The 24,259-nt window shown below is 48.1% G+C and overlaps 2 protein-coding genes across 7 annotated transcripts in view; both read left to right on the top strand.

Annotated features, from left to right (window-relative positions):
* GEMIN5 (gem nuclear organelle associated protein 5) overlaps positions 1-19,746 on the top strand; it is a 54,722-nt gene extending 34,976 nt beyond the window's left edge. The window contains exons 24-25 of the mRNA XM_028493459.2: positions 19,060-19,125; positions 19,681-19,746. Coding sequence (XP_028349260.1) covers positions 19,060-19,125; positions 19,681-19,746 — 132 coding nt within the window. The remainder of the gene's footprint in view (positions 1-19,059; positions 19,126-19,680) is intronic.
* The window catches only part of LARP1 (La ribonucleoprotein 1, translational regulator), a 25,896-nt gene continuing 20,340 nt past the window's right edge, over positions 18,704-24,259 (top strand). For 2 of the 6 annotated variants that reach the window (XM_028493395.2, XM_028493394.2), the window contains exons 1-7: positions 18,704-18,793; positions 19,060-19,125; positions 20,067-20,241; positions 21,171-21,299; positions 21,377-21,583; positions 21,681-21,843; positions 22,670-22,814. In XM_028493395.2, coding sequence (XP_028349196.1) covers positions 20,118-20,241; positions 21,171-21,299; positions 21,377-21,583; positions 21,681-21,843; positions 22,670-22,814 — 768 coding nt within the window. In that variant the 5' untranslated portion in view covers positions 18,704-18,793; positions 19,060-19,125; positions 20,067-20,117. The remainder of the gene's footprint in view (positions 18,794-19,059; positions 19,126-20,066; positions 20,242-21,170; positions 21,300-21,376; positions 21,584-21,680; positions 21,844-22,669; positions 22,815-24,259) is intronic. The other 4 variants (XM_028493396.2, XM_028493389.2, XM_028493391.2 and 1 more) reach the window with 4 other exon arrangements.

The following is a 24,259-nucleotide window of genomic DNA, read 5'->3' as shown; positions in this document are numbered from 1 at the left end:
CCAGTTCTTAAGAAGCACAGCGCTGATTTTAAAATACTAATTGGGTAGATCAGTTTACCAAGGCAAAAGAAATAAAGCAAAAATAAACAAATGGGACCTAATCAAACTTAAAAGCTTTTTGCACAGCAGAAGAAATCATAAAATGAAAAGACAACCTATGGAATGGGAGAAAATATTTGCAAACAGTGAAACTGACAAGGGATTAATTTCTAAAATGTACAAACAGCTCATACAGCTTAATATCAAAAAAGAAACAACCCAATCAAAAAAATGGGCACAAGACCTGAATAGGCATTTCTCCAAAGAAGACATACAGATGGCCAATAAGCACATGAAAAGATGCTCAACATCACTTACTATTAGAGAAATGCAAATCATAACCACAGTGAGGTATCACCTCACACGGGTTAGAATGACCGTCATCAGAAAGTCTACAAATAAATGCTAGAGAGGGTATGGAGAAAAAGGAACCCTCCTACACTGTTGGTGGGAATGTAAACTGGTGTAGTAGCCACTACAGGAAAACAATATGGAGGTTCCTTAAAAAACGAAAAACTGAGCTACCATATGATCCAGCAATCCCACTCCTGGGTATATAGACAAAACTATAATTCGAAAAGATACATGCACCCCAGTGTTCATAGCAGCACCATTTACAACAGCCAAGACATGGAAACAACCTAACTGTCCATCCACAGATGAATGGATAAAGAAGATGTGGGATATATATACAGTGGAATATTACTCAGCCATTAAAAAAAGAAGAAATACTGCATTTTGCAGCAACATGGATAGACCTAGAGATTATCATACTAAAGTGGCATAAGTCAGAGAAAGACAAATATTACATGGTACCATTTATATGTGGAATCTAAAAAATAATACAAATGAACTTATTTACAGAACAGAAACAGACTCACCAATATAGAAAACAAACTTAGGGGGAAGGGGAGGGATGAAGAAGGAGTATAAAATCAACGGATGCACAATACTATACATAAAATAGATAAGCAACTAGGATTTCCTGTATAGTATAGTGCAGGGCATTATATTCAATTTCTTGAAATAACCTATAATGAAAAATAATCTGAAATATATATATATATAATTGAATCATTTTGCTATAACCTAAAAGTAACACAATATTGTAAATCAACTATGCTTCCATAAAAAATTAAAAAAATACTAAATGCGCTGTTGTGGTTCTGAGTAACCCCTATCAAAATTAGCAGGTGAGGGCTTCCCTGGTGGCGCAGTGGTTGAGAATCCGCTTGCCGATGCAGGGGACACGGGTTCGTGACCTGGTCTGGGAAGATCCCACATGCCGCGGAGCGGCTGGGCCCATGAGCCATGGCCGCTGAGCCTGCACGTCCGGAGCCTGTGCTCCGCGACGGGAGAGGCCAACAGCAGTGAGAGGCCCGCGTACCGCAAAAAAAAAAAAAAAAAAAAAAAAAATTAGCAGGTGAAACTCATTTGGTCTATCAAAATAACTGCAAGTGTGTCCAGAGAAAACCTCCCTTAGAATTACTAAGCAGATTCCTGGCTCCACCATTCCTGAGCAAGAATCTCTGGAGGGTGGGACCCAGGAATCTGCATTTTGACAAGCTTCTCAGAAGATAGATAATTTTTTTGCATCCTGAAATCTTAGGGCCCAAGTCCTTTGTAGCAGTAGTTTCAGAGGTAGCTTGTACCCCTGGAAAGCTGGTTTCATCTAAGGTTGTGGTTAGGGTAATCAGTGAGTGTGAGGGTAGAATTAAAGGGCATTAGGACTAAAGATGACAAGATCCCCACACCCCAAGAACAGACCTCTGAGTAGAGAAACTGAAGGCACCCAGAGGGGAATTCTTCCAAGCTCCAATAGCAAGGGCTGTAGTGCCGGCACCAGGACTGGCGTCAGTCTCCCGGCTACTAGCCCCGTGCTCTGGACACTGACTCACTGTCATGGAACATGGGGCAATGGTCCTTCCTTCCTACTGTGGCCAGATTGAGCAATTAAGAATATACCATGCCCAGTTAAATTTAATTTTCAGATAAGCAGCAAATAATTTTTTTAGTATAATGTGTCCCAAATATTACGTGGGACATAATCTAAAAAATTAGTGTTGTTTATCTGAAATTCGCTAAATCTGGCAACTGTAATCCTTCTTAAAAATTTTTTTAAAGCACCTGACAGATTCAAGAGATTTAAAAAAATAACTGTAATACATTTATGGTAGTTTTCTGTTTAACTCTGCCCATATTTAAGCTGTTAAACAATCCTGTTAGCTAGCAGCCACCCTGAACCCCTATCATAGTTTCAGAAAATGAGAGGTTAAGTCTTACTCTAGGATCTTACATGCAGGGTGCCTTTCTGCCTCCTGATGAACCTGCTTGCTTGCTTGGCTTTCATTCCTCTGTGGCCCTGTTAATGCCTATCGAGTTACAAGCTGCATGAGGAGTTGGTCAGATAAGACCATCTCCCCTGGCCTTATGAGTTACTTATTTGATGGCAGCTGGTTGTTAGAGCATTCTCATGTGGACTCCAGAGTCTGTGCTGTTAACAGCTGCTCTGTCCTGCCTCTTAGCGGAACAGCCTAATTGGGGTGGGGTGGGGCGGGGAGGGGGGGTGGTAGTGTAGGGGGTCACATCCCCTCTACATTTGCTGAAGGGGGAGGGAGTGAAATAGGGCACCAGTGAGCAAGGGCGGGGAGTCTGCTGGTGGGGCAGCTTGTCTCCATATCCATGGTGTCCCAGGGCTCTTCTCTTACCCAGTTGAAGTATAATAAGTAGCACTGAAGGGGCCTCCAAGGCTTGCCCAAACTCAGCAGCAGGAACAAATCAGCGGCTTTTGGGGAGCAAGGCCAATTTGGCTGAACTGGATTGGGGGAACTAGTCTTTACCCAAGAACTCCAATTCCCCATGTGCTTCTGGGACATTTGGCAAGTCTCTCCCATTTCTGCTGGAGTTTTCCCTGTTACCGCGTGTCCCCAGCCTGCAGGGCTGGAGTTGTTAGGACCCGGTCATTTGAGAGAGCAGGAAACTGAGGGTTAGTGAGGGTACCCAACCTGTCACACTGGATAGATGGCTGGTTAGGACCTCTAGAGCCTGCCTCCCGCACGTCTTCCAGATGGAGCCAAGAGCCTTCCCTGGAGAAGGGCGAAGAAGTTAAGTCGCTGGTGGAAGTGGGGCCCCGCTTGCAGATCCACTTCAACCAGAGCACCCCTCCTTTTCTGTTATGTATCCCAGCTCCACATGAGAAGCCGTTCTTAAAAACGGGGCTTTCTGGGACTCTATTATAGGCACCATCACTGGTTGTGGGGCGTGGTACCTGGAATGCTTGGGTCCCTGAGGCCCTGCCCTCCAGCCTGTGAGTGCGTGTAGTTGTGCACGGGGCATATTTTGTTGAGTGAGAAAATTGGCTTCCTGACCTGTGGGAAAAGCTCTGGATCACTAGGCAGAAACTCGTTGTTCAGTGTCAGCTCCACAACAATTCACTGGTCACTTTGGGCACAACGTGGTCCCTCCTGGGCCTCAGTTTTCCTATCTGTACAATGGCATGAGTTCTCAGGTCCCTTCCAGCCTCTTCACTCCAATAACAGGGATAATCCAAAGTAATTTCCTGGAGATTCAGAAGCCTTATGCAGCAGAGAATGCCTTAGACTTAGGACAGTAAAAATGAGTTTGCATTACCTAAGGTGTGGTGGGTGACCACAGGGACAAGGGAAAACCAGCTTTGATGTCAGCAGCCTCCCACAGAAGTACAGTGGAGTCAGTGGGGCAGCAGTGGAGTCAGTGGGGCAGCAGAGCATTGCAGCCTGCCTGAGGATTGGCTCTGAAATCCAGGGCCCAGCTGCTGGGTGATTAGCCTGCTCCTCAGGCAGGGCCTAGGAGAGCATGCAGGAGCCCACAAGGTGGATATGGCTTGAAGAAGGGTTTTGTTTTTTAATGTGAATTCATTAACAGTATTTAGAAAGCAGAGAATTTCCCTTCCATATCAAATTTATTTTTCTACCTTTCTTGAAAACTCGGAACAAGCTCTGGCAACATAAGCTTGTGTTCATGGGTGGCATTGCGACTGCTCTTGAGTGGGTGCTGCCCTCTTAGCTGGTGTCTGTGCTTCCCAGCTTGCCATGCCAGCCAGCCAGCCTTGTGATTTATGGTGTAGCCCGGGGCCTGGCGGCTTAAGTCTGGGACCTCTGGGGAGTTCCTGTGCTGTTTTGTTTGCTGCACACTCTGTTCTGTTTTCCACAGCTGACGTCTGGTGTTTGGGTTGAAGCACACTGATTCCAACTTGAAGGAGAACAGAGCATAGGTCTAGACTCCAAAGGGGTTGCAGTTGCCAGTCTGCAGAGCTGTGCTGTTCAGACATAATGCCAAGGGGTAATGAACCTCTTTTCCCAGAAAAGAACGCTCTGGAAAGTCCTTCAAGAAGCACCCATCCCAATGTAAATTTCTTAATTCAGCAAATATTTGCTGTGGGCCAGCCATGTACAGGCTGCAGTCCTGGGTTCCAGCGGCCAATGAGAAACGCAGAAAAGATCCCTGCCCTTGAGGAACTCCCAGTCAGTGTCCACACATCTAGCACATTGCCAGCTGGTGAAGCCCAAGGTAGAGTCAGGCTGTATCTGGGTTTCAATCCGTTTCTGCTACCTGCTAGGCAGGTGGGCTCTCTGAGCCTCAATTTCCTCATCTGTAAACTGGGAGTCTTCATCATCTTACCTGCCTCCTAGCTCCTAGTGTGGTTGTGAAAAATAACTGAGCTACTGCATGTGAAGAACTTTGGCATTTTGCATGGATAGTGTGTGGACTCAGCAATTGATTAGTGGGGTTGAGATGCACAAAAATGCAACCATTTCAGGGGCTAATGAGTACTCTGAAGATCCCACATGATAGACTGAATTAGAACTTGATCCAGAGTTGCTAGTTGGGCAATTAGGGAAGGCCTTGAGAAGAATTTATGCTGAGATCTGTGTGTCACACAGAATACATATTGTGTGACCCTGGGCAAGTCTCTTTTGTCAATTTCATTTTCTGAACAAGTGGCATGTCTTTCTGAAACAATTATGTGAAATTACACATAGCAAGTTAAACCAGTTTTTGGCACCTAGTCAGTACCCAGTAAAAGGTGGTTATTACGATTACCATTCTAACTAGAACCAAATGTGCTCTTCGGAAAGGCTGGGTTAGGGAGCTGGTGCTCGGAGGCCAGAGGCTTCACTGACTGCTGATATATTTCAACTGTGATGATGATTAGTTACTTAGCTTTGGGGTAGGACTTCAGGTACCAGTAGTGGGAGTGACCACAGCCACCCCAGGACAGCAGAGTCCGTGTCTGGGCAGGGAGAGTCACTGCAGGCTATAGATAGTTGACTGGGGCCCGAGCCTGAGCTGGGCTGGGCCAGGTGGTATCATGTGACCAGAGCCCACCGCCCCTGCCCCTCCTCCCAGGCCAAGGGGCGCAGACTCTTCAGAAGCTTCCTTTGAGAGGAGCCTCAAGGTGATCGGACCTTCCGAAGGTTTCTTCTCTCTGTCCACTCCTTTCCATAAGGACACCCTTCAGCCCCCTCCCGTGTTTCATCTGCAGGTCTGGGGGAACTTGGGGTGGGAAGGCTGGATAGAGAGAGGCTTCTGAGAGGTGGTGGCAGCGGTAGGAATCAGTGAAGAAGGTGAGGATGGTTAACACAGCATTTTTTTTTTTATTCTGTAGAAGAGTGTTCCTGCCGGGGGTGGGGGTGACGTTGGGATCAGTGAGGTTGGGATGAAAAGACCGGGGTCCCCAAGCTCCTCCTCTGTGACTCCACCACACCCCCAGGCTCGATGACAGCTGAAAATACATCAGGCTTTTCTGACTCTGTCCCCAGGCTGGCCTGGGAGGGACGGGCACAGGTGGGTGATGTAATCTAGACTCCTACTGGCCTCACTCCCTGCCCTTAAATGGTGTCTCTGCCTTCCACAGTGAGGGTCCTGGGCTGTAGCTCAGGCAGTGGTGGGGGCAGAATCCATGTCAGCTGGATGCTTACCCCCGCCCCCCATCCTCACTGGGGCAGATGCTGAAGTGGGGGGACTGGGAAGTGGGCCTGGAAGCAATGCCTCTTTCCTCATGGTACTGGGGTGTGCCACATGTGGGGCTTCCTCTGGGCCTGCTTGGTGGCAATTTCCCTTGCCTGTCTCTGGGTGCAGGAGAGGGGACTGATCGTCAGGTTGCCAGTGTCCAATCCTAGGAGTGTCGCCTGCCTTGCTCTGTGACCTTAGGTTTCCCTGCAGTGGGCCTTGGTTTTCTCCAGTGTGTAGAATGATACCGTGCAGCCCAGCCATTGAGGGCCTGCCCTACTGGCCACAATGAGGAGGTAATTCGGACCATCCTCCAAGTGGCTGAGAGCAAAGGATTTAGAGTCCGATTGCTTAACTTCAAATCCTGTTCTGTTGCTTGCTAGCTGTGATCTTGGTACATAACCTTGCCACCATATACCTTGGTTTTCTCATTTGTAAAATGAGACCAATTAGAGAAACTAACTCAGCATTAGAACAGTGCGTGGCATCTAGTAAGTGCTCACTCCGTTAATATTATGACCACGGCTTGTTGCTAGCTCTCTTCTGCTTTCATGAAAAGTCTCATTGGTTGAGATCTTACCTTTTCTTCCCTCTACCTCTAGATGTGAATTCCCTTTGTTCAGTTGAGGAAGGTGAGGGAGGCCCCAGGAAGGGTGGTAGGTAGTGTCTCCAAGGTTATACAACTGGTGAGTATTGGAGTCTGGACTAGGACCCAAGACTGATTTCAGGTGATCAGTTGCCTCTGGAGTCAAGGCAGGGCTGGGCGTGGGTTCCCCTGGGATCCAGCAGTGCCTAGGATACTTGTTTCTCTGCCCGGGGGAAGGCTCCGGCTGAGGGTTGAGGCCATAGACTCAGGAACTAGCACTTGGAAAGCAAAGCTTCTTTTCTTCTCTAGTGTGAAATCCTAGAGGAGATGGGTGTGTGAACTCTCCGTTCATTAAACAAACGTCAGCCGTGTTGCCAGGCCCTGAACTAGACTCTGGGATCACTGCTATGAAAGCACCCTGGTACCTGCTCTTAAGGGGTGGGGTGGGCTGAATGGTAGATAAGTAACCAGGCACTTAAGAAACGCAGTGAGAGCACAGAGTCAGGGCACTTCGCCTAGGATCTGGTTGGACTCCTCCAAGGAGGTCGACCTAATGGCCAGGTATATGGCAGCAGGTGGGTATGAACTCCAGTAATGCAGCCTCTAAGCCCCTACAAATTACTTTGTTACCCAAGGTAGAAGTTCTTTGCAATCAGGGTAAATTCAGTCTTTTTTAGGTACTTTGCTCACCTCTAGGAGATGATGCCAGGCCCACAATAAATATTTGGCCTTCGCCTATTCTCCTGGCACTAAGGCCTGAAATCTAGTAGTTCCCTCTGGCCAGCCCCATCCTGCAGGCCTTCTCCCATCTTATCCAGCCCCATCTCACTTCACCTACACTCATCCCTGTTTCATTTCCAGCTTTTCCTTTACTCTTACCAGTTCTTTTTACCACAACCCGATGAGTTTGACTCACCCACGTGCCTTCTCCCCCTAAACCTCCCCTAGTTTCCCGCTCCTTAGACCTCCTAGATCTGGCTCTTCTAGGTAGCTCTTTTTCCAAAAGATCAGCAGCTTTAGGATCTTTCTGGAACAAGCAATATAGAAAATATAGTTGACCTTTGAACAACACAGGTTTGAACTGTGTGGGTCCACTTATATGTGGTTTTTTTCAATAGTAAAAGCAGCACCACATGATGTGCGATTGGATTTTTTGACTATGTCGGGGGTGGGTGCCCCTAACCCCTGTGTTGTCACGTTCCCCTGGTCAGCTTGGGATTGTGGGGGAGTAGGGAATCAGTGGGCTCTTTCAGTGGCAGTAGGGCACTCCCATTAATTGGAGACTGAACATTTAGTACTTCACCATGTCCCTTTGTGATCTTGGTGAACAGAATGTCAGGCAGGGTGATTACAGGATCTGACTCCTCCCAGTTTTGAAAGAGTTTTTATTAGAGGAAATAGACAGTGACCTGAAAAACTTTGCTTTAAACCTTTTCCAGTAGTTTTCAGGAACACCTTGCCCTCTGACTGATCCCCCTTTCCAACTTTGTGTTGATGAAGTTGATGTTGCAGGCCTTTTGGCGTGCTCTCATTCTGGTAGCATGCAGGCAATGCTGTTGGAGTGTGGAGGCTGGGTCCCTGGAGAAGTGACTGCTGCCACAGCTCGTGTGTAGCCGAGGGAGGTGATCTTCTCGTGGCTGCCCCTGCTCGTCCTAGTCAGGGAACTAGGTGGTATTAGCCTTCTCTGAGCCAAACCAGAATTAGCAAGAAAATCAGTGTGGAGTAAGTAGTTCCCTGGGCCTAAGGGCTTCATCCTCTTGGGACCGAGAGGGGTTTTCTGGTTCTCCACTGCCCAGCACTGGGAATGGGGGTTGCTGTGGGTTGGGTTACAGAGTCCCAGCTCTCCTGTGGCATGTGGGGTGTCTTGAGGGGGCAGTGGCTCCGGTATGGGGTGGAAGCCAAGAATGCAGTGGCCTCACAGTTAGGAGTCAGGCAAGGACTCTCTCTACTCATTAAGGGAACATGCATCTGATCAAGGCGTAGAACATTCCTTTTGAGGCCAGCCGGACAAATTTCTCTGCTCAGGGACTGGGGGCAGCTCCTGACCCCTGGCATGGCTGGCCAACAATGGAGGCAAAGTGCCGGGCGAGTAGTGGGTGAGCAGAGCCCCAGGATATGTATCTTTTCCCATGGATCTCTGGGGGAGGAAGGGTTCAGAAACTCTTGGTCTTCAGAACCAAGTTGGAAAAATAAGTGTAGGTGTAGAAAGGATCAGACCTATTAGAGCCACTGCCTTAAAAATATATTTTTTTCTTTTTAAAAAGCCCCTGGACTTCTCTGGCAGTCCAGTGGTTAAGACTCTGCACTTCCACTATAGGCGGCGTGGGTTTGATCCCTGGCTGGGGAACTAAGATCCTGCATGCTATGCAGTGCAGCCAAAAAAAAAAAAAAAAAAAACTTAATATCAAAAAAGAAACAACCCAATCAAAAAAATGGGCACAAGACCTGAATAGGCATTTCTCCAAAGAAGACATACAGATGGCCAATAAGCACATGAAAAGATGCTCAACATCACTTACTATTAGAGAAATGCAAATCATAACCACAGTGAGGTATCACCTCACACGGGTTAGAATGACCGTCATCAGAAAGTCTACAAATAAATGCTAGAGAGGGTATGGAGAAAAAGGAACCCTCCTACACTGTTGGTGGGAATGTAAACTGGTGTAGTAGCCACTACAGGAAAACAATATGGAGGTTCCTTAAAAAACGAAAAACTGAGCTACCATATGATCCAGCAATCCCACTCCTGGGTATATAGACAAAACTATAATTCGAAAAGATACATGCACCCCAGTGTTCATAGCAGCACCATTTACAACAGCCAAGACATGGAAACAACCTAACTGTCCATCCACAGATGAATGGATAAAGAAGATGTGGGATATATATACAGTGGAATATTACTCAGCCATTAAAAAAAGAAGAAATACTGCATTTTGCAGCAACATGGATAGACCTAGAGATTATCATACTAAAGTGGCATAAGTCAGAGAAAGACAAATATTACATGGTACCATTTATATGTGGAATCTAAAAAATAATACAAATGAACTTATTTACAGAACAGAAACAGACTCACCAATATAGAAAACAAACTTAGGGGGAAGGGGAGGGATGAAGAAGGAGTATAAAATCAACGGATGCACAATACTATACATAAAATAGATAAGCAACTAGGATTTCCTGTATAGTATAGTGCAGGGCATTATATTCAATTTCTTGAAATAACCTATAATGAAAAATAATCTGAAATATATATATATATAATTGAATCATTTTGCTATAACCTAAAAGTAACACAATATTGTAAATCAACTATGCTTCCATAAAAAATTAAAAAAATACTAAATGCGCTGTTGTGGTTCTGAGTAACCCCTATCAAAATTAGCAGGTGAGGGCTTCCCTGGTGGCGCAGTGGTTGAGAATCCGCTTGCCGATGCAGGGGACACGGGTTCGTGACCCGGTCTGGGAAGATCCCACATGCCGCGGAGCGGCTGGGCCCATGAGCCATGGCCGCTGAGCCTGCACGTCCGGAGCCTGTGCTCCGCGACGGGAGAGGCCAACAGCAGTGAGAGGCCCGCGTACCGCAAAAAAAAAAAAAAAAAAAAAAAAAATTAGCAGGTGAAACTCATTTGGTCTATCAAAATAACTGCAAGTGTGTCCAGAGAAAACCTCCCTTAGAATTACTAAGCAGATTCCTGGCTCCACCATTCCTGAGCAAGAATCTCTGGAGGGTGGGACCCAGGAATCTGCATTTTGACAAGCTTCTCAGAAGATAGATAATTTTTTTGCATCCTGAAATCTTAGGGCCCAAGTCCTTTGTAGCAGTAGTTTCAGAGGTAGCTTGTACCCCTGGAAAGCTGGTTTCATCTAAGGTTGTGGTTAGGGTAATCAGTGAGTGTGAGGGTAGAATTAAAGGGCATTAGGACTAAAGATGACAAGATCCCCACACCCCAAGAACAGACCTCTGAGTAGAGAAACTGAAGGCACCCAGAGGGGAATTCTTCCAAGCTCCAATAGCAAGGGCTGTAGTGCCGGCACCAGGACTGGCGTCAGTCTCCCGGCTACTAGCCCCGTGCTCTGGACACTGACTCACTGTCATGGAACATGGGGCAATGGTCCTTCCTTCCTACTGTGGCCAGATTGAGCAATTAAGAATATACCATGCCCAGTTAAATTTAATTTTCAGATAAGCAGCAAATAATTTTTTTAGTATAATGTGTCCCAAATATTACGTGGGACATAATCTAAAAAATTAGTGTTGTTTATCTGAAATTCGCTAAATCTGGCAACTGTAATCCTTCTTAAAAATTTTTTTAAAGCACCTGACAGATTCAAGAGATTTAAAAAAATAACTGTAATACATTTATGGTAGTTTTCTGTTTAACTCTGCCCATATTTAAGCTGTTAAACAATCCTGTTAGCTAGCAGCCACCCTGAACCCCTATCATAGTTTCAGAAAATGAGAGGTTAAGTCTTACTCTAGGATCTTACATGCAGGGTGCCTTTCTGCCTCCTGATGAACCTGCTTGCTTGCTTGGCTTTCATTCCTCTGTGGCCCTGTTAATGCCTATCGAGTTACAAGCTGCATGAGGAGTTGGTCAGATAAGACCATCTCCCCTGGCCTTATGAGTTACTTATTTGATGGCAGCTGGTTGTTAGAGCATTCTCATGTGGACTCCAGAGTCTGTGCTGTTAACAGCTGCTCTGTCCTGCCTCTTAGCGGAACAGCCTAATTGGGGTGGGGTGGGGCGGGGAGGGGGGGTGGTAGTGTAGGGGGTCACATCCCCTCTACATTTGCTGAAGGGGGAGGGAGTGAAATAGGGCACCAGTGAGCAAGGGCGGGGAGTCTGCTGGTGGGGCAGCTTGTCTCCATATCCATGGTGTCCCAGGGCTCTTCTCTTACCCAGTTGAAGTATAATAAGTAGCACTGAAGGGGCCTCCAAGGCTTGCCCAAACTCAGCAGCAGGAACAAATCAGCGGCTTTTGGGGAGCAAGGCCAATTTGGCTGAACTGGATTGGGGGAACTAGTCTTTACCCAAGAACTCCAATTCCCCATGTGCTTCTGGGACATTTGGCAAGTCTCTCCCATTTCTGCTGGAGTTTTCCCTGTTACCGCGTGTCCCCAGCCTGCAGGGCTGGAGTTGTTAGGACCCGGTCATTTGAGAGAGCAGGAAACTGAGGGTTAGTGAGGGTACCCAACCTGTCACACTGGATAGATGGCTGGTTAGGACCTCTAGAGCCTGCCTCCCGCACGTCTTCCAGATGGAGCCAAGAGCCTTCCCTGGAGAAGGGCGAAGAAGTTAAGTCGCTGGTGGAAGTGGGGCCCCGCTTGCAGATCCACTTCAACCAGAGCACCCCTCCTTTTCTGTTATGTATCCCAGCTCCACATGAGAAGCCGTTCTTAAAAACGGGGCTTTCTGGGACTCTATTATAGGCACCATCACTGGTTGTGGGGCGTGGTACCTGGAATGCTTGGGTCCCTGAGGCCCTGCCCTCCAGCCTGTGAGTGCGTGTAGTTGTGCACGGGGCATATTTTGTTGAGTGAGAAAATTGGCTTCCTGACCTGTGGGAAAAGCTCTGGATCACTAGGCAGAAACTCGTTGTTCAGTGTCAGCTCCACAACAATTCACTGGTCACTTTGGGCACAACGTGGTCCCTCCTGGGCCTCAGTTTTCCTATCTGTACAATGGCATGAGTTCTCAGGTCCCTTCCAGCCTCTTCACTCCAATAACAGGGATAATCCAAAGTAATTTCCTGGAGATTCAGAAGCCTTATGCAGCAGAGAATGCCTTAGACTTAGGACAGTAAAAATGAGTTTGCATTACCTAAGGTGTGGTGGGTGACCACAGGGACAAGGGAAAACCAGCTTTGATGTCAGCAGCCTCCCACAGAAGTACAGTGGAGTCAGTGGGGCAGCAGTGGAGTCAGTGGGGCAGCAGAGCATTGCAGCCTGCCTGAGGATTGGCTCTGAAATCCAGGGCCCAGCTGCTGGGTGATTAGCCTGCTCCTCAGGCAGGGCCTAGGAGAGCATGCAGGAGCCCACAAGGTGGATATGGCTTGAAGAAGGGTTTTGTTTTTTAATGTGAATTCATTAACAGTATTTAGAAAGCAGAGAATTTCCCTTCCATATCAAATTTATTTTTCTACCTTTCTTGAAAACTCGGAACAAGCTCTGGCAACATAAGCTTGTGTTCATGGGTGGCATTGCGACTGCTCTTGAGTGGGTGCTGCCCTCTTAGCTGGTGTCTGTGCTTCCCAGCTTGCCATGCCAGCCAGCCAGCCTTGTGATTTATGGTGTAGCCCGGGGCCTGGCGGCTTAAGTCTGGGACCTCTGGGGAGTTCCTGTGCTGTTTTGTTTGCTGCACACTCTGTTCTGTTTTCCACAGCTGACGTCTGGTGTTTGGGTTGAAGCACACTGATTCCAACTTGAAGGAGAACAGAGCATAGGTCTAGACTCCAAAGGGGTTGCAGTTGCCAGTCTGCAGAGCTGTGCTGTTCAGACATAATGCCAAGGGGTAATGAACCTCTTTTCCCAGAAAAGAACGCTCTGGAAAGTCCTTCAAGAAGCACCCATCCCAATGTAAATTTCTTAATTCAGCAAATATTTGCTGTGGGCCAGCCATGTACAGGCTGCAGTCCTGGGTTCCAGCGGCCAATGAGAAACGCAGAAAAGATCCCTGCCCTTGAGGAACTCCCAGTCAGTGTCCACACATCTAGCACATTGCCAGCTGGTGAAGCCCAAGGTAGAGTCAGGCTGTATCTGGGTTTCAATCCGTTTCTGCTACCTGCTAGGCAGGTGGGCTCTCTGAGCCTCAATTTCCTCATCTGTAAACTGGGAGTCTTCATCATCTTACCTGCCTCCTAGCTCCTAGTGTGGTTGTGAAAAATAACTGAGCTACTGCATGTGAAGAACTTTGGCATTTTGCATGGATAGTGTGTGGACTCAGCAATTGATTAGTGGGGTTGAGATGCACAAAAATGCAACCATTTCAGGGGCTAATGAGTACTCTGAAGATCCCACATGATAGACTGAATTAGAACTTGATCCAGAGTTGCTAGTTGGGCAATTAGGGAAGGCCTTGAGAAGAATTTATGCTGAGATCTGTGTGTCACACAGAATACATATTGTGTGACCCTGGGCAAGTCTCTTTTGTCAATTTCATTTTCTGAACAAGTGGCATGTCTTTCTGAAACAATTATGTGAAATTACACATAGCAAGTTAAACCAGTTTTTGGCACCTAGTCAGTACCCAGTAAAAGGTGGTTATTACGATTACCATTCTAACTAGAACCAAATGTGCTCTTCGGAAAGGCTGGGTTAGGGAGCTGGTGCTCGGAGGCCAGAGGCTTCACTGACTGCTGATATATTTCAACTGTGATGATGATTAGTTACTTAGCTTTGGGGTAGGACTTCAGGTACCAGTAGTGGGAGTGACCACAGCCACCCCAGGACAGCAGAGTCCGTGTCTGGGCAGGGAGAGTCACTGCAGGCTATAGATAGTTGACTGGGGCCCGAGCCTGAGCTGGGCTGGGCCAGGTGGTATCATGTGACCAGAGCCCACCGCCCCTGCCCCTCCTCCCAGGCCAAGGGGCGCAGACTCTTCAGAAGCTTCCTTTGAGAGGAGCCTCAAGGTGATCGGACCTTCCGAAGGTTTCTTCTCTCTGTCCACTCCTTTCCATAAGGACACCCTTCAGCCCCCTCCCGTGTTTCATCTGCAGGTCTGGGGGAACTTGGGGTGGGAAGGCTGGATAGAGAGAGGCTTCTGAGAGGTGGTGGCAGCGGTAGGAATCAGTGAAGAAGGTGAGGATGGTTAACACAGCATTTTTTTTTTTATTCTGTAGAAGAGTGTTCCTGCCGGGGGTGGGGGTGACGTTGGGATCAGTGAGGTTGGGATGAAAAGACCGGGGTCCCCAAGCTCCTCCTCTGTGACTCCACCACACCCCCAGGCTCGATGACAGCTGAAAATACATCAGGCTTTTCTGACTCTGTCCCCAGGCTGGCCTGGGAGGGACGGGCACAGGTGGGTGATGTAATCTAGACTCCTACTGGCCTCACTCCCTGCCCTTAAATGGTGTGTCTGCCTTCCACAGTGAGGGTCCTGGGCTGTAGCTCAGGCAGTGGTGGGGGCAGAATCCATGTCAGCTGGATGCTTACCCCCGCCCCCCATCCTCACTGGGGCAGATGCTGAAGTGGGGGGACTGGGAAGTGGGCCTGGAAGCAATGCCTCTTTCCTCATGGTACTGGGGTGTGCCACATGTGGGGCTTCCTCTGGGCCTGCTTGGTGGCAATTTCCCTTGCCTGTCTCTGGGTGCAGGAGAGGGGACTGATCGTCAGGTTGCCAGTGTCCAATCCTAGGAGTGTCGCCTGCCTTGCTCTGTGACCTTAGGTTTCCCTGCAGTGGGCCTTGGTTTTCTCCAGTGTGTAGAATGATACCGTGCAGCCCAGCCATTGAGGGCCTGCCCTACTGGCCACAATGAGGAGGTAATTCGGACCATCCTCCAAGTGGCTGAGAGCAAAGGATTTAGAGTCCGATTGCTTAACTTCAAATCCTGTTCTGTTGCTTGCTAGCTGTGATCTTGGTACATAACCTTGCCACCATATACCTTGGTTTTCTCATTTGTAAAATGAGACCAATTAGAGAAACTAACTCAGCATTAGAACAGTGCGTGGCATCTAGTAAGTGCTCACTCCGTTAATATTATGACCACGGCTTGTTGCTAGCTCTCTTCTGCTTTCATGAAAAGTCTCATTGGTTGAGATCTTACCTTTTCTTCCCTCTACCTCTAGATGTGAATTCCCTTTGTTCAGTTGAGGAAGGTGAGGGAGGCCCCAGGAAGGGTGGTAGGTAGTGTCTCCAAGGTTATACAACTGGTGAGTATTGGAGTCTGGACTAGGACCCAAGACTGATTTCAGGTGATCAGTTGCCTCTGGAGTCAAGGCAGGGCTGGGCGTGGGTTCCCCTGGGATCCAGCAGTGCCTAGGATACTTGTTTCTCTGCCCGGGGGAAGGCTCCGGCTGAGGGTTGAGGCCATAGACTCAGGAACTAGCACTTGGAAAGCAAAGCTTCTTTTCTTCTCTAGTGTGAAATCCTAGAGGAGATGGGTGTGTGAACTCTCCGTTCATTAAACAAACGTCAGCCGTGTTGCCAGGCCCTGAACTAGACTCTGGGATCACTGCTATGAAAGCACCCTGGTACCTGCTCTTAAGGGGTGGGGTGGGCTGAATGGTAGATAAGTAACCAGGCACTTAAGAAACGCAGTGAGAGCACAGAGTCAGGGCACTTCGCCTAGGATCTGGTTGGACTCCTCCAAGGAGGTCGACCTAATGGCCAGGTATATGGCAGCAGGTGGGTATGAACTCCAGTAATGCAGCCTCTAAGCCCCTACAAATTACTTTGTTACCCAAGGTAGAAGTTCTTTGCAATCAGGGTAAATTCAGTCTTTTTTAGGTACTTTGCTCACCTCTAGGAGATGATGCCAGGCCCACAATAAATATTTGGCCTTCGCCTATTCTCCTGGCACTAAGGCCTGAAATCTAGTAGTTCCCTCTGGCCAGCCCCATCCTGCAGGCCTTCTCCCATCTTATCCAGCCCCATCTCACTTCACCTACACTCATCCCTGTTTCATTTCCAGCTTTTCCTTTACTCTTACCAGTTCTTTTTACCACAACCCGATGAGTTTGACTCACCCACGTGCCTTCTCCCCCTAAACCTCCCCTAGTTTCCCGCTCCTTAGACCTCCTAGATCTGGCTCTTCTAGGTAGCTCTTTTTCCAAAAGATCAGCAGCTTTAGGATCTTTCTGGAACAAGCAATATAGAAAATATAGTTGACCTTTGAACAACACAGGTTTGAACTGTGTGGGTCCACTTATATGTGGTTTTTTTCAATAGTAAAAGCAGCACCACATGATGTGCGATTGGATTTTTTGACTATGTCGGGGGTGGGTGCCCCTAACCCCTGTGTTGTCACGTTCCCCTGGTCAGCTTGGGATTGTGGGGGAGTAGGGAATCAGTGGGCTCTTTCAGTGGCAGTAGGGCACTCCCATTAATTGGAGACTGAACATTTAGTACTTCACCATGTCCCTTTGTGATCTTGGTGAACAGAATGTCAGGCAGGGTGATTACAGGATCTGACTCCTCCCAGTTTTGAAAGAGTTTTTATTAGAGGAAATAGACAGTGACCTGAAAAACTTTGCTTTAAACCTTTTCCAGTAGTTTTCAGGAACACCTTGCCCTCTGACTGATCCCCCTTTCCAACTTTGTGTTGATGAAGTTGATGTTGCAGGCCTTTTGGCGTGCTCTCATTCTGGTAGCATGCAGGCAATGCTGTTGGAGTGTGGAGGCTGGGTCCCTGGAGAAGTGACTGCTGCCACAGCTCGTGTGTAGCCGAGGGAGGTGATCTTCTCGTGGCTGCCCCTGCTCGTCCTAGTCAGGGAACTAGGTGGTATTAGCCTTCTCTGAGCCAAACCAGAATTAGCAAGAAAATCAGTGTGGAGTAAGTAGTTCCCTGGGCCTAAGGGCTTCATCCTCTTGGGACCGAGAGGGGTTTTCTGGTTCTCCACTGCCCAGCACTGGGAATGGGGGTTGCTGTGGGTTGGGTTACAGAGTCCCAGCTCTCCTGTGGCATGTGGGGTGTCTTGAGGGGGCAGTGGCTCCGGTATGGGGTGGAAGCCAAGAATGCAGTGGCCTCACAGTTAGGAGTCAGGCAAGGACTCTCTCTACTCATTAAGGGAACATGCATCTGATCAAGGCGTAGAACATTCCTTTTGAGGCCAGCCGGACAAATTTCTCTGCTCAGGGACTGGGGGCAGCTCCTGACCCCTGGCATGGCTGGCCAACAATGGAGGCAAAGTGCCGGGCGAGTAGTGGGTGAGCAGAGCCCCAGGATATGTATCTTTTCCCATGGATCTCTGGGGGAGGAAGGGTTCAGAAACTCTTGGTCTTCAGAACCAAGTTGGAAAAATAAGTGTAGGTGTAGAAAGGATCAGACCTATTAGAGCCACTGCCTTAAAAATATATTTTTTTCTTTTTAAAAAGCCCCTGGACTTCTCTGGCAGTCCAGTGGTTAAGACTCTGCACTTCCACTATAGGCGGCGTGGGTTTGATCCCTGGCTGGGGAACTAAGATCCTGCATGTTATGCAGTGCACCAAAAAAAAAAAAAAAAAAATCCCCGTCTGCCCTTGTTGAAACTACTGGAGAACCCCAAACAAAATTAAATCACTGTAAACATACTACTTAACTCCTGGTAATACTCGGTTATATCTCCTTCTAGAGTTTCTACTGTGTGTATGTGTATGTATACATTTTTTATTTACTTTACAAAAATAGGGTTATAACTTTTCTCATTTATTGTGTTTATCTTTTCATATCAGTAGAGATCATTATCTTTTTATGACCATTCTAAAAGTTGTTGAACTTTTATTTAGCCACTTCCCTGCTATTGGACATGTATTGTTTTCAATTTTTTTGAAATTATGAATAGCCCTTTCAACATCTTTGCACATAACCCTAAACACTTGTCTAATTTGTATCATTAGGATAAATCCCTAAAGGTGGAATCATTGAGTCAAATGGGGGTCTCACTTTTTCTTTAGAAACTTGGAAGGCAGGCACATCTTCTCTGAGTGGCTCACTCTTCTGTTGACCACAGGTCACTGAGGACAGGGCTGGCCCTGACATGTGGGGCTTAGAAGAGGTCCTTGGATTGCCCACTTAGGGTTTGTATTTTGCCTTCCTAATTCTGCTCACACACAGACTTGTAGAATGTTAGAGCCAGAGAGGGTCTTTCAGATCCCTTTATGGAATCTGGGGCGATTCGGGAGCCCTGAATGGACTCAGTTGCCTTTTTCACAAGAGGGTATAGAGCTGTGCGGGTCCTCCGAGTTGAGTTCTTGGGGTTTCGGCTGCTTGCTGCTTCCATGATAGCACTTGCCATGATTTCTTCAGAAAGAGGTGTTTGAGCGTGTGTCCTTCCCATCCCCACCGCGTCTTCCTCCTTTGGGAGCCTGCAGGTTGTTTGGTGGAGTGGGGTAGTGATGAGGCTGAGGAGGCGGTTGTGGGCCCCTCCCGTGGGCTCTGCATAACTCTCCCTCCCTTCTTGTTCCCACAGAACATGCTGCTCCGGCCAGGGTGGTGAGGGCAGCAGTTCCTAAACAGCGCAAAGGTAGCAAGGTAAGAAATAGGAGTTGGCAACCCAAGCAGGGACTTCCTGGAGGTGGTAGCCTCTTTTCTGTTGTAGTAAGTGCTTCTGGGCTGCAAGGTACTTCTGGGTTCTCTCTAAATAGCAGGGGCACTTTTTCTGGGTCTCTACATTGTGGATGGTCCTTGTGGACAGACTGATTTTGGCCTCTGATCTCTCAGTGGAGGTGTATTTTGGATGAGGGCCTGAATGGTGGAGGCAGGGTTACCCTGGAGCCCTCATAGAATGTGCCTTGCAGGTTGGTGACTTTGGAGATGCAATCAACTGGCCAACACCTGGAGAGATAGCCCACAAGAGTGTGCAGGTGAGTCTGTGGGGAGGGATGGGCAGGTTTGATTTCTGTCTACATGTTCACATTTGGCCTCAAGCTTTCAGAGCCTCGGGTGTTACCTTTCTGTTTTTTTAAGAGGAGTGGTTGGTACAATATGGGCAACATTGAAATAGCTAAGAATCATTCTTTGCGCCCTTGCTGTGTGTCAGGGACTGCCAAGTGCTGTTTTTTCATCATTTCATCTAACCCTCAGTGACTCCTAGATGGGTCCTTCAGTAATTCCCATTTTACAGATGAGGCCTCTGAGACTGGGGAAGGTTAATTACTAGCCCTTGATGGCCAAGTGGGGATTAGAAGTCAGGTGTGTTGTATTGTTCCAAAGCCTGCGTTCTCCATCACTACCCTTGGATTGCCTGTCAGTGGCCATTAGGCCAGGTACCCGCCTCCAGACCACAGGTCATGGGGAAGCTTGTATAGCTTTCCTGAGCCCTAGCAGAAGATGAACTCCTGGTCAGTCCTCTCCTTCCCAGCACTGTCGTTCTGGGCTGACAGCTAGGTCCCTCACCGGCTCTGGCCACTGGCCTTCAGTTCACAGACAGGGCTGGTGTGGACAGACCAGGGCCCGGCATCTCCTCCGTCCCACAGGTGACCTGAACTGTGTGGTCCTGTTGTAGGGAGTAAAACAATTGTCCGTTGCAGGCCGCAGCTCTGGCCCTGGGGGTTGTCTCTGTCATTTAGACTTAAGGAAGCTGGAGAGACAGGTTGTCCTCTACCTCCTGCCTGTTTGACTACTCTTCCCAGCGAAAGCATCTCAGGTGTGAAAGTAGGACCTTAGAATACATCCAGCCCAACCTGCCGTCACATGCTCCAGCTCCTCAACCCTGTCCTTCCAGTGACAGAGAGCTCCCTTCTTTCCCACCCCAAGAGGCTCTGAGACTCACATCACCTCCCTCTTCCTCTGCTTCCCGCTGCAGCCACAGTCCCACAAGTCTCAGCCTGCCCGCAAGCTGCCACCCAAAAAGGACATGAAGGAACAGGAGAAAGGAGAGGGGAGTGATAGTAAGGAGAGCCCGAAAACCAAATCAGATGAATCGGGGGAGGAGAAGAATGGGGATGAGGACTACCAGCGAGGCGGGCAGAAGAAGAAAGGTGAGTGACTTGGAGCAGGACTCGGGAGAAGGTGGTAGGGCAGAACCAGGAAATGGCAGAATGCCAGGGCTGCTGGAGCAATCTCAGGAGCCCCCCGCAAGAAGTCCTTGGGAGGCTGATGGGTGTAGGCCACTGGGTCAGCAAGCTTCACTCCAACTATCTGTCCATCAGTTCCTTTTCTTTAACAAGCATTTGGTAATAAGCCCTGTCCTCAGCACTGGGGCTCTAGCAGTGCAGAAGACGGGGGCGGGGGTCTCTGCCTCAGAGTGTTCTTTGTGTGTCTTGATGTATTGCTGTCCTGTGTTAGACTTCATTTAAAGACAGGAGTTCCCATTGCTCTGGCTGAAATGGCTAGAGTACAGGTTTGGCTGCTCTCATACATATCCAAAGGAACAGTGGTTTAACCAGGATGGAAGGTTATTTCTCTCACCTGAGAGCTGGGTGGAAGTAGGCCAGGTGCAGCTCTTTGATTCCTTTGTCTTGCTGTGTGTTGGCTCTTCTCATTCCAGATGACTCACTCCACCTAGCAGGATGGGGAAAGGGGGGAATAGCTCCCTGCCTCTTAGGGACTCACCCTGGAATTGACTGCTTCCACTCAGCTCCCCTGGGCAGAATTTCGGCACGTGTCTAAGGGAGCCTGAAGGTGCAGTCTTGATTCTGGGCTGCCATGTGTCTGGTTCCAGAGGGGGTTCTCTTGACGGTGGAGAAATTGATATTAGGAGTCAACCAAGAGTGTCCATCACAGTGAAGTCCACCACCTTCTTATTTTAGAAATGAAAATGAGGTCCAGTGAGGGAAAGGAATTTGCCCAAGGTCACCAGATGGTGATTCAGGCCTGAAACCCCAGACAGGGACAGAAGTGTTGGGGTTAGGGATGGCCAGGAGGGACCTCTCCTCCAAGCCTTTCTTGTACCCATGCTGTCCTCCAGGGAACAAACACAAGTGGGTTCCATTGCAAATAGACATGAAGCCTGATGTGCCCAGAGAGAAACTGGTCTCTCGCCCTACTCGCCCGCCGGAGCCACGACACACACCTGCCAACCGCGGGGAGATCAAAGGTATGCGCCTCCCACTATGGAGGGCCTGGGCATGGGGCTCCTCCTCAGGCCTGACCCGGTGCCCCCTCTCCCCGTAGGGTCTGAGCCTGCCACCTACGTGCCCGTGCCCGTGGCCCCCCCCACCCCAGCCTGGCAACCAGAGACCAAATCGGAGCCTGCCTGGCACGACCAGGATGAGACATCGAGTGTGAAGAGTGATGGGGCTGGTGGGGCGCGGGCTTCCTTCCGTGGCCGTGGACGGGGGCGTGGTCGCGGCCGGGGACGCGGCCGGGGTGGCACTCGAAGTACGTGAGGCCCCTTTGGGCTCCGGGATGTCTGAGGGAGTGCGGTGGGGGGCGGGCAGGGGTCTCCTCTCCCTCATGACGCCCGTTTCCCCCTTAGCCCATTTTGACTACCAGTTTGGCTACCGAAAGTTTGACGGTGCAGAGGGGCCGCGCACCCACAAGTACATGAACAACATCACCTACTACTTTGACAATGTCAGCAGCACTGAGCTTTACAGCGTGGACCAGGAGCTGCTTAAAGACTACATCAAACGCCAGATGTAAGTGGACAGGCGCCTTCCTCCTGGAGACATGGGTAGGATTGGGGGCTGCCCGAGGATGGTAGCCTGGTAGAGTAGGGCTATGCAGGCCCTTCTGGTGCTAGCAGCAGTTGCTGCCTCTGGTTGGAGCTGAAAAAGGTAACTTGAGAGAACTATACTACTATTTAAAAAATTAATTAGTTAATTTATTTAAAAGGAGAGAAAATGTCTAGATTCTACTCTGCTTTATCCCTATATTTGTAATGGCAGCATTCAGAATGCTAGCATTATTGGTGAGGCTCAGTGCTCTGTGCTTTATAGGCATTCTCTTATTTAGTCCTATAGTTGTCTATTTAATTTTTATGAGCTGGGTTTTATCCCCTTTTTATTGATGAGCATACAGGCCCAGTAACTTGCCTAACTGGTAAGTGACAAGGCACAGATTTGAGTCCATTTCTGTCTGATTTGCAAAACCTTAACCCCTAACCTTTCTAGTATGTTGTTTCTCAGTCCAGTGGGGGAGCCATACAAGGAAATAGATCATTGCAGAAGAGTGTGATAAGTGGCTTAGGAGCAGAAGAGTAAGTGACCAACAATATTGGGACTGGGTTTTAAAGGAGGATGAGGAGCTTGTCAGGCATACAAAGAGGCTGAAGGGCAGAGAGAAGTTTGACCCAAGGTTAGGGAGCCATGAAAGGATAACATCATCTCTTTTCAGCCTTTAGGACTGTAAGTACAGTAGGGCCAGGGCTGGTCAGAGGCTACGTGAGCTTCCTGGAGTGTACAGAACAAGGAAGGCATATTCACAAATGATGAAGCAATCATACTTCTTCTCCCCTCCACCTAGTGAATACTACTTCAGCGTGGACAATTTAGAGCGAGACTTCTTCCTGCGACGGAAAATGGATGCTGACGGTTTCCTTCCCATCACACTTATTGCGTCCTTCCACCGAGTACAGGCCCTTACCACTGACATTTCACTCATTTTTGCGGTATGTCTCCTTCCCTGGGGCTGGGGTGCAGAGGAAAGAAAGGTCCTTAAGGAGCTGGAATTTGGGCCAAGGCAGAAAACCCTGGAAGAGTCCCCATCTCATTACTTATGCTAAGATTCCAAGGCTTGGCCAGCCTCTCTCTCCCTCCCCCTTCCCCTTCTCTCTCCCCCTCTCTCTCTCCCTTTCTCTCCCTCCTTCTCTCTCTCTCTCTCTCTCTCTCTCTCTCTCTCTCTCTCTCTCTCTCCTCCCCCCACCCATCCCTTTATTATGGAAAATTTACAAAAGTAGACACAATGGTATAATGAGCCCATCACCCAGCCTCAGCATCTATCAGCTCATGACCAGTCTTATTCCATCTGTCTCCTCATGTTTCCTTTCCCAAATTACTTTGAAGGAACTCTCCGGTAATCTGACATTTCATCCATGTTTCAGTATCTGTCTCTAAAAGATAAAGGCCTGTTAAAAAAAAAATAATCAGTATATGATTATTGCATGTAAAAATATTAACAGTTCTTCAATATCACCAAATATCTGGTCAGTTGCAAATTCACCCCACTTGTCAAAAATGTTTTGTTTTGGTAGTTTATGAGAATCAGGATCCAGATAAGACCAATATATTGTCTTATTAAGTCTCCTCCTCTCCCTCTCTTTTTCCTAGCAGTTTATTTTTTGAATATGCTAGATTGTATATCTTGTAGAATTTTCCATAGGACAGAGTGGTATCATTTCACATGTTCTTCTTTACTCCAAATTTTTTTGTGAATTGGTTATTGAGAGGCCTGATGAGATTCAGGTTTTGGTTGTTATTTTTTTTTTTCCCTCCTTGTCAAGACTACTTTATAGATAGTGATATAGTCTCTCAGATGGCACTTAATGCTTCACTTGGTTCTCTTTTTTGCCATATAAGCTGCAAATCACTGCCTGTTACTTCATTAGGGACTACAAAATGTTTATATTCTATCAATCTGTCTTTGTTAGCTGGAATACCTCTTTAAGGAGGTACTTTGCATTATCAACTATTTGGTTCCCAAAAAGTATATACTTTGTACAGGAAGGGCAGATAAGTGCTTGATCTTTTCCTTTGATCTGATCCCTAATAACCTTCAAAGGTGAACAGTGAGTTTCAGGTTTGTTTTTTTGTGTGTTAGTATCATTTAATATCATTACAAACTTGTAGATTCAAACATTTTGTTTATTTCAACTTATTGTAGTTATTATGCTGAATCAAATTGTTGAGTCTTTGGCCAGTGGGACCCTGGTTTATCTTGTACATTTCCTGTCCCAGATCTGAAATTGGCTGGGTTTTTTTTTGTGTGTGTGTGTGTGTTTGTGTGTGTGTGTGGTATACAGGCCTCCCTCTGCTCTGGCCTCTCCCGTTGCGGAGCACAGGCTCCGGACGCGCAGGCTCAGAGGCCATGGCTCACGGGCCCAGCCGCTCCGCGGCA

This window comes from Physeter macrocephalus, chromosome 8 (assembly GCF_002837175.3).
Source record: "Physeter macrocephalus isolate SW-GA chromosome 8, ASM283717v5, whole genome shotgun sequence".
NCBI classification, from domain to species: domain Eukaryota; kingdom Metazoa; phylum Chordata; class Mammalia; order Artiodactyla; family Physeteridae; genus Physeter; species Physeter macrocephalus.
Note: the sequence above shows the minus strand (reverse complement) of the source record. Positions and strands in the feature narration are given on the sequence as shown.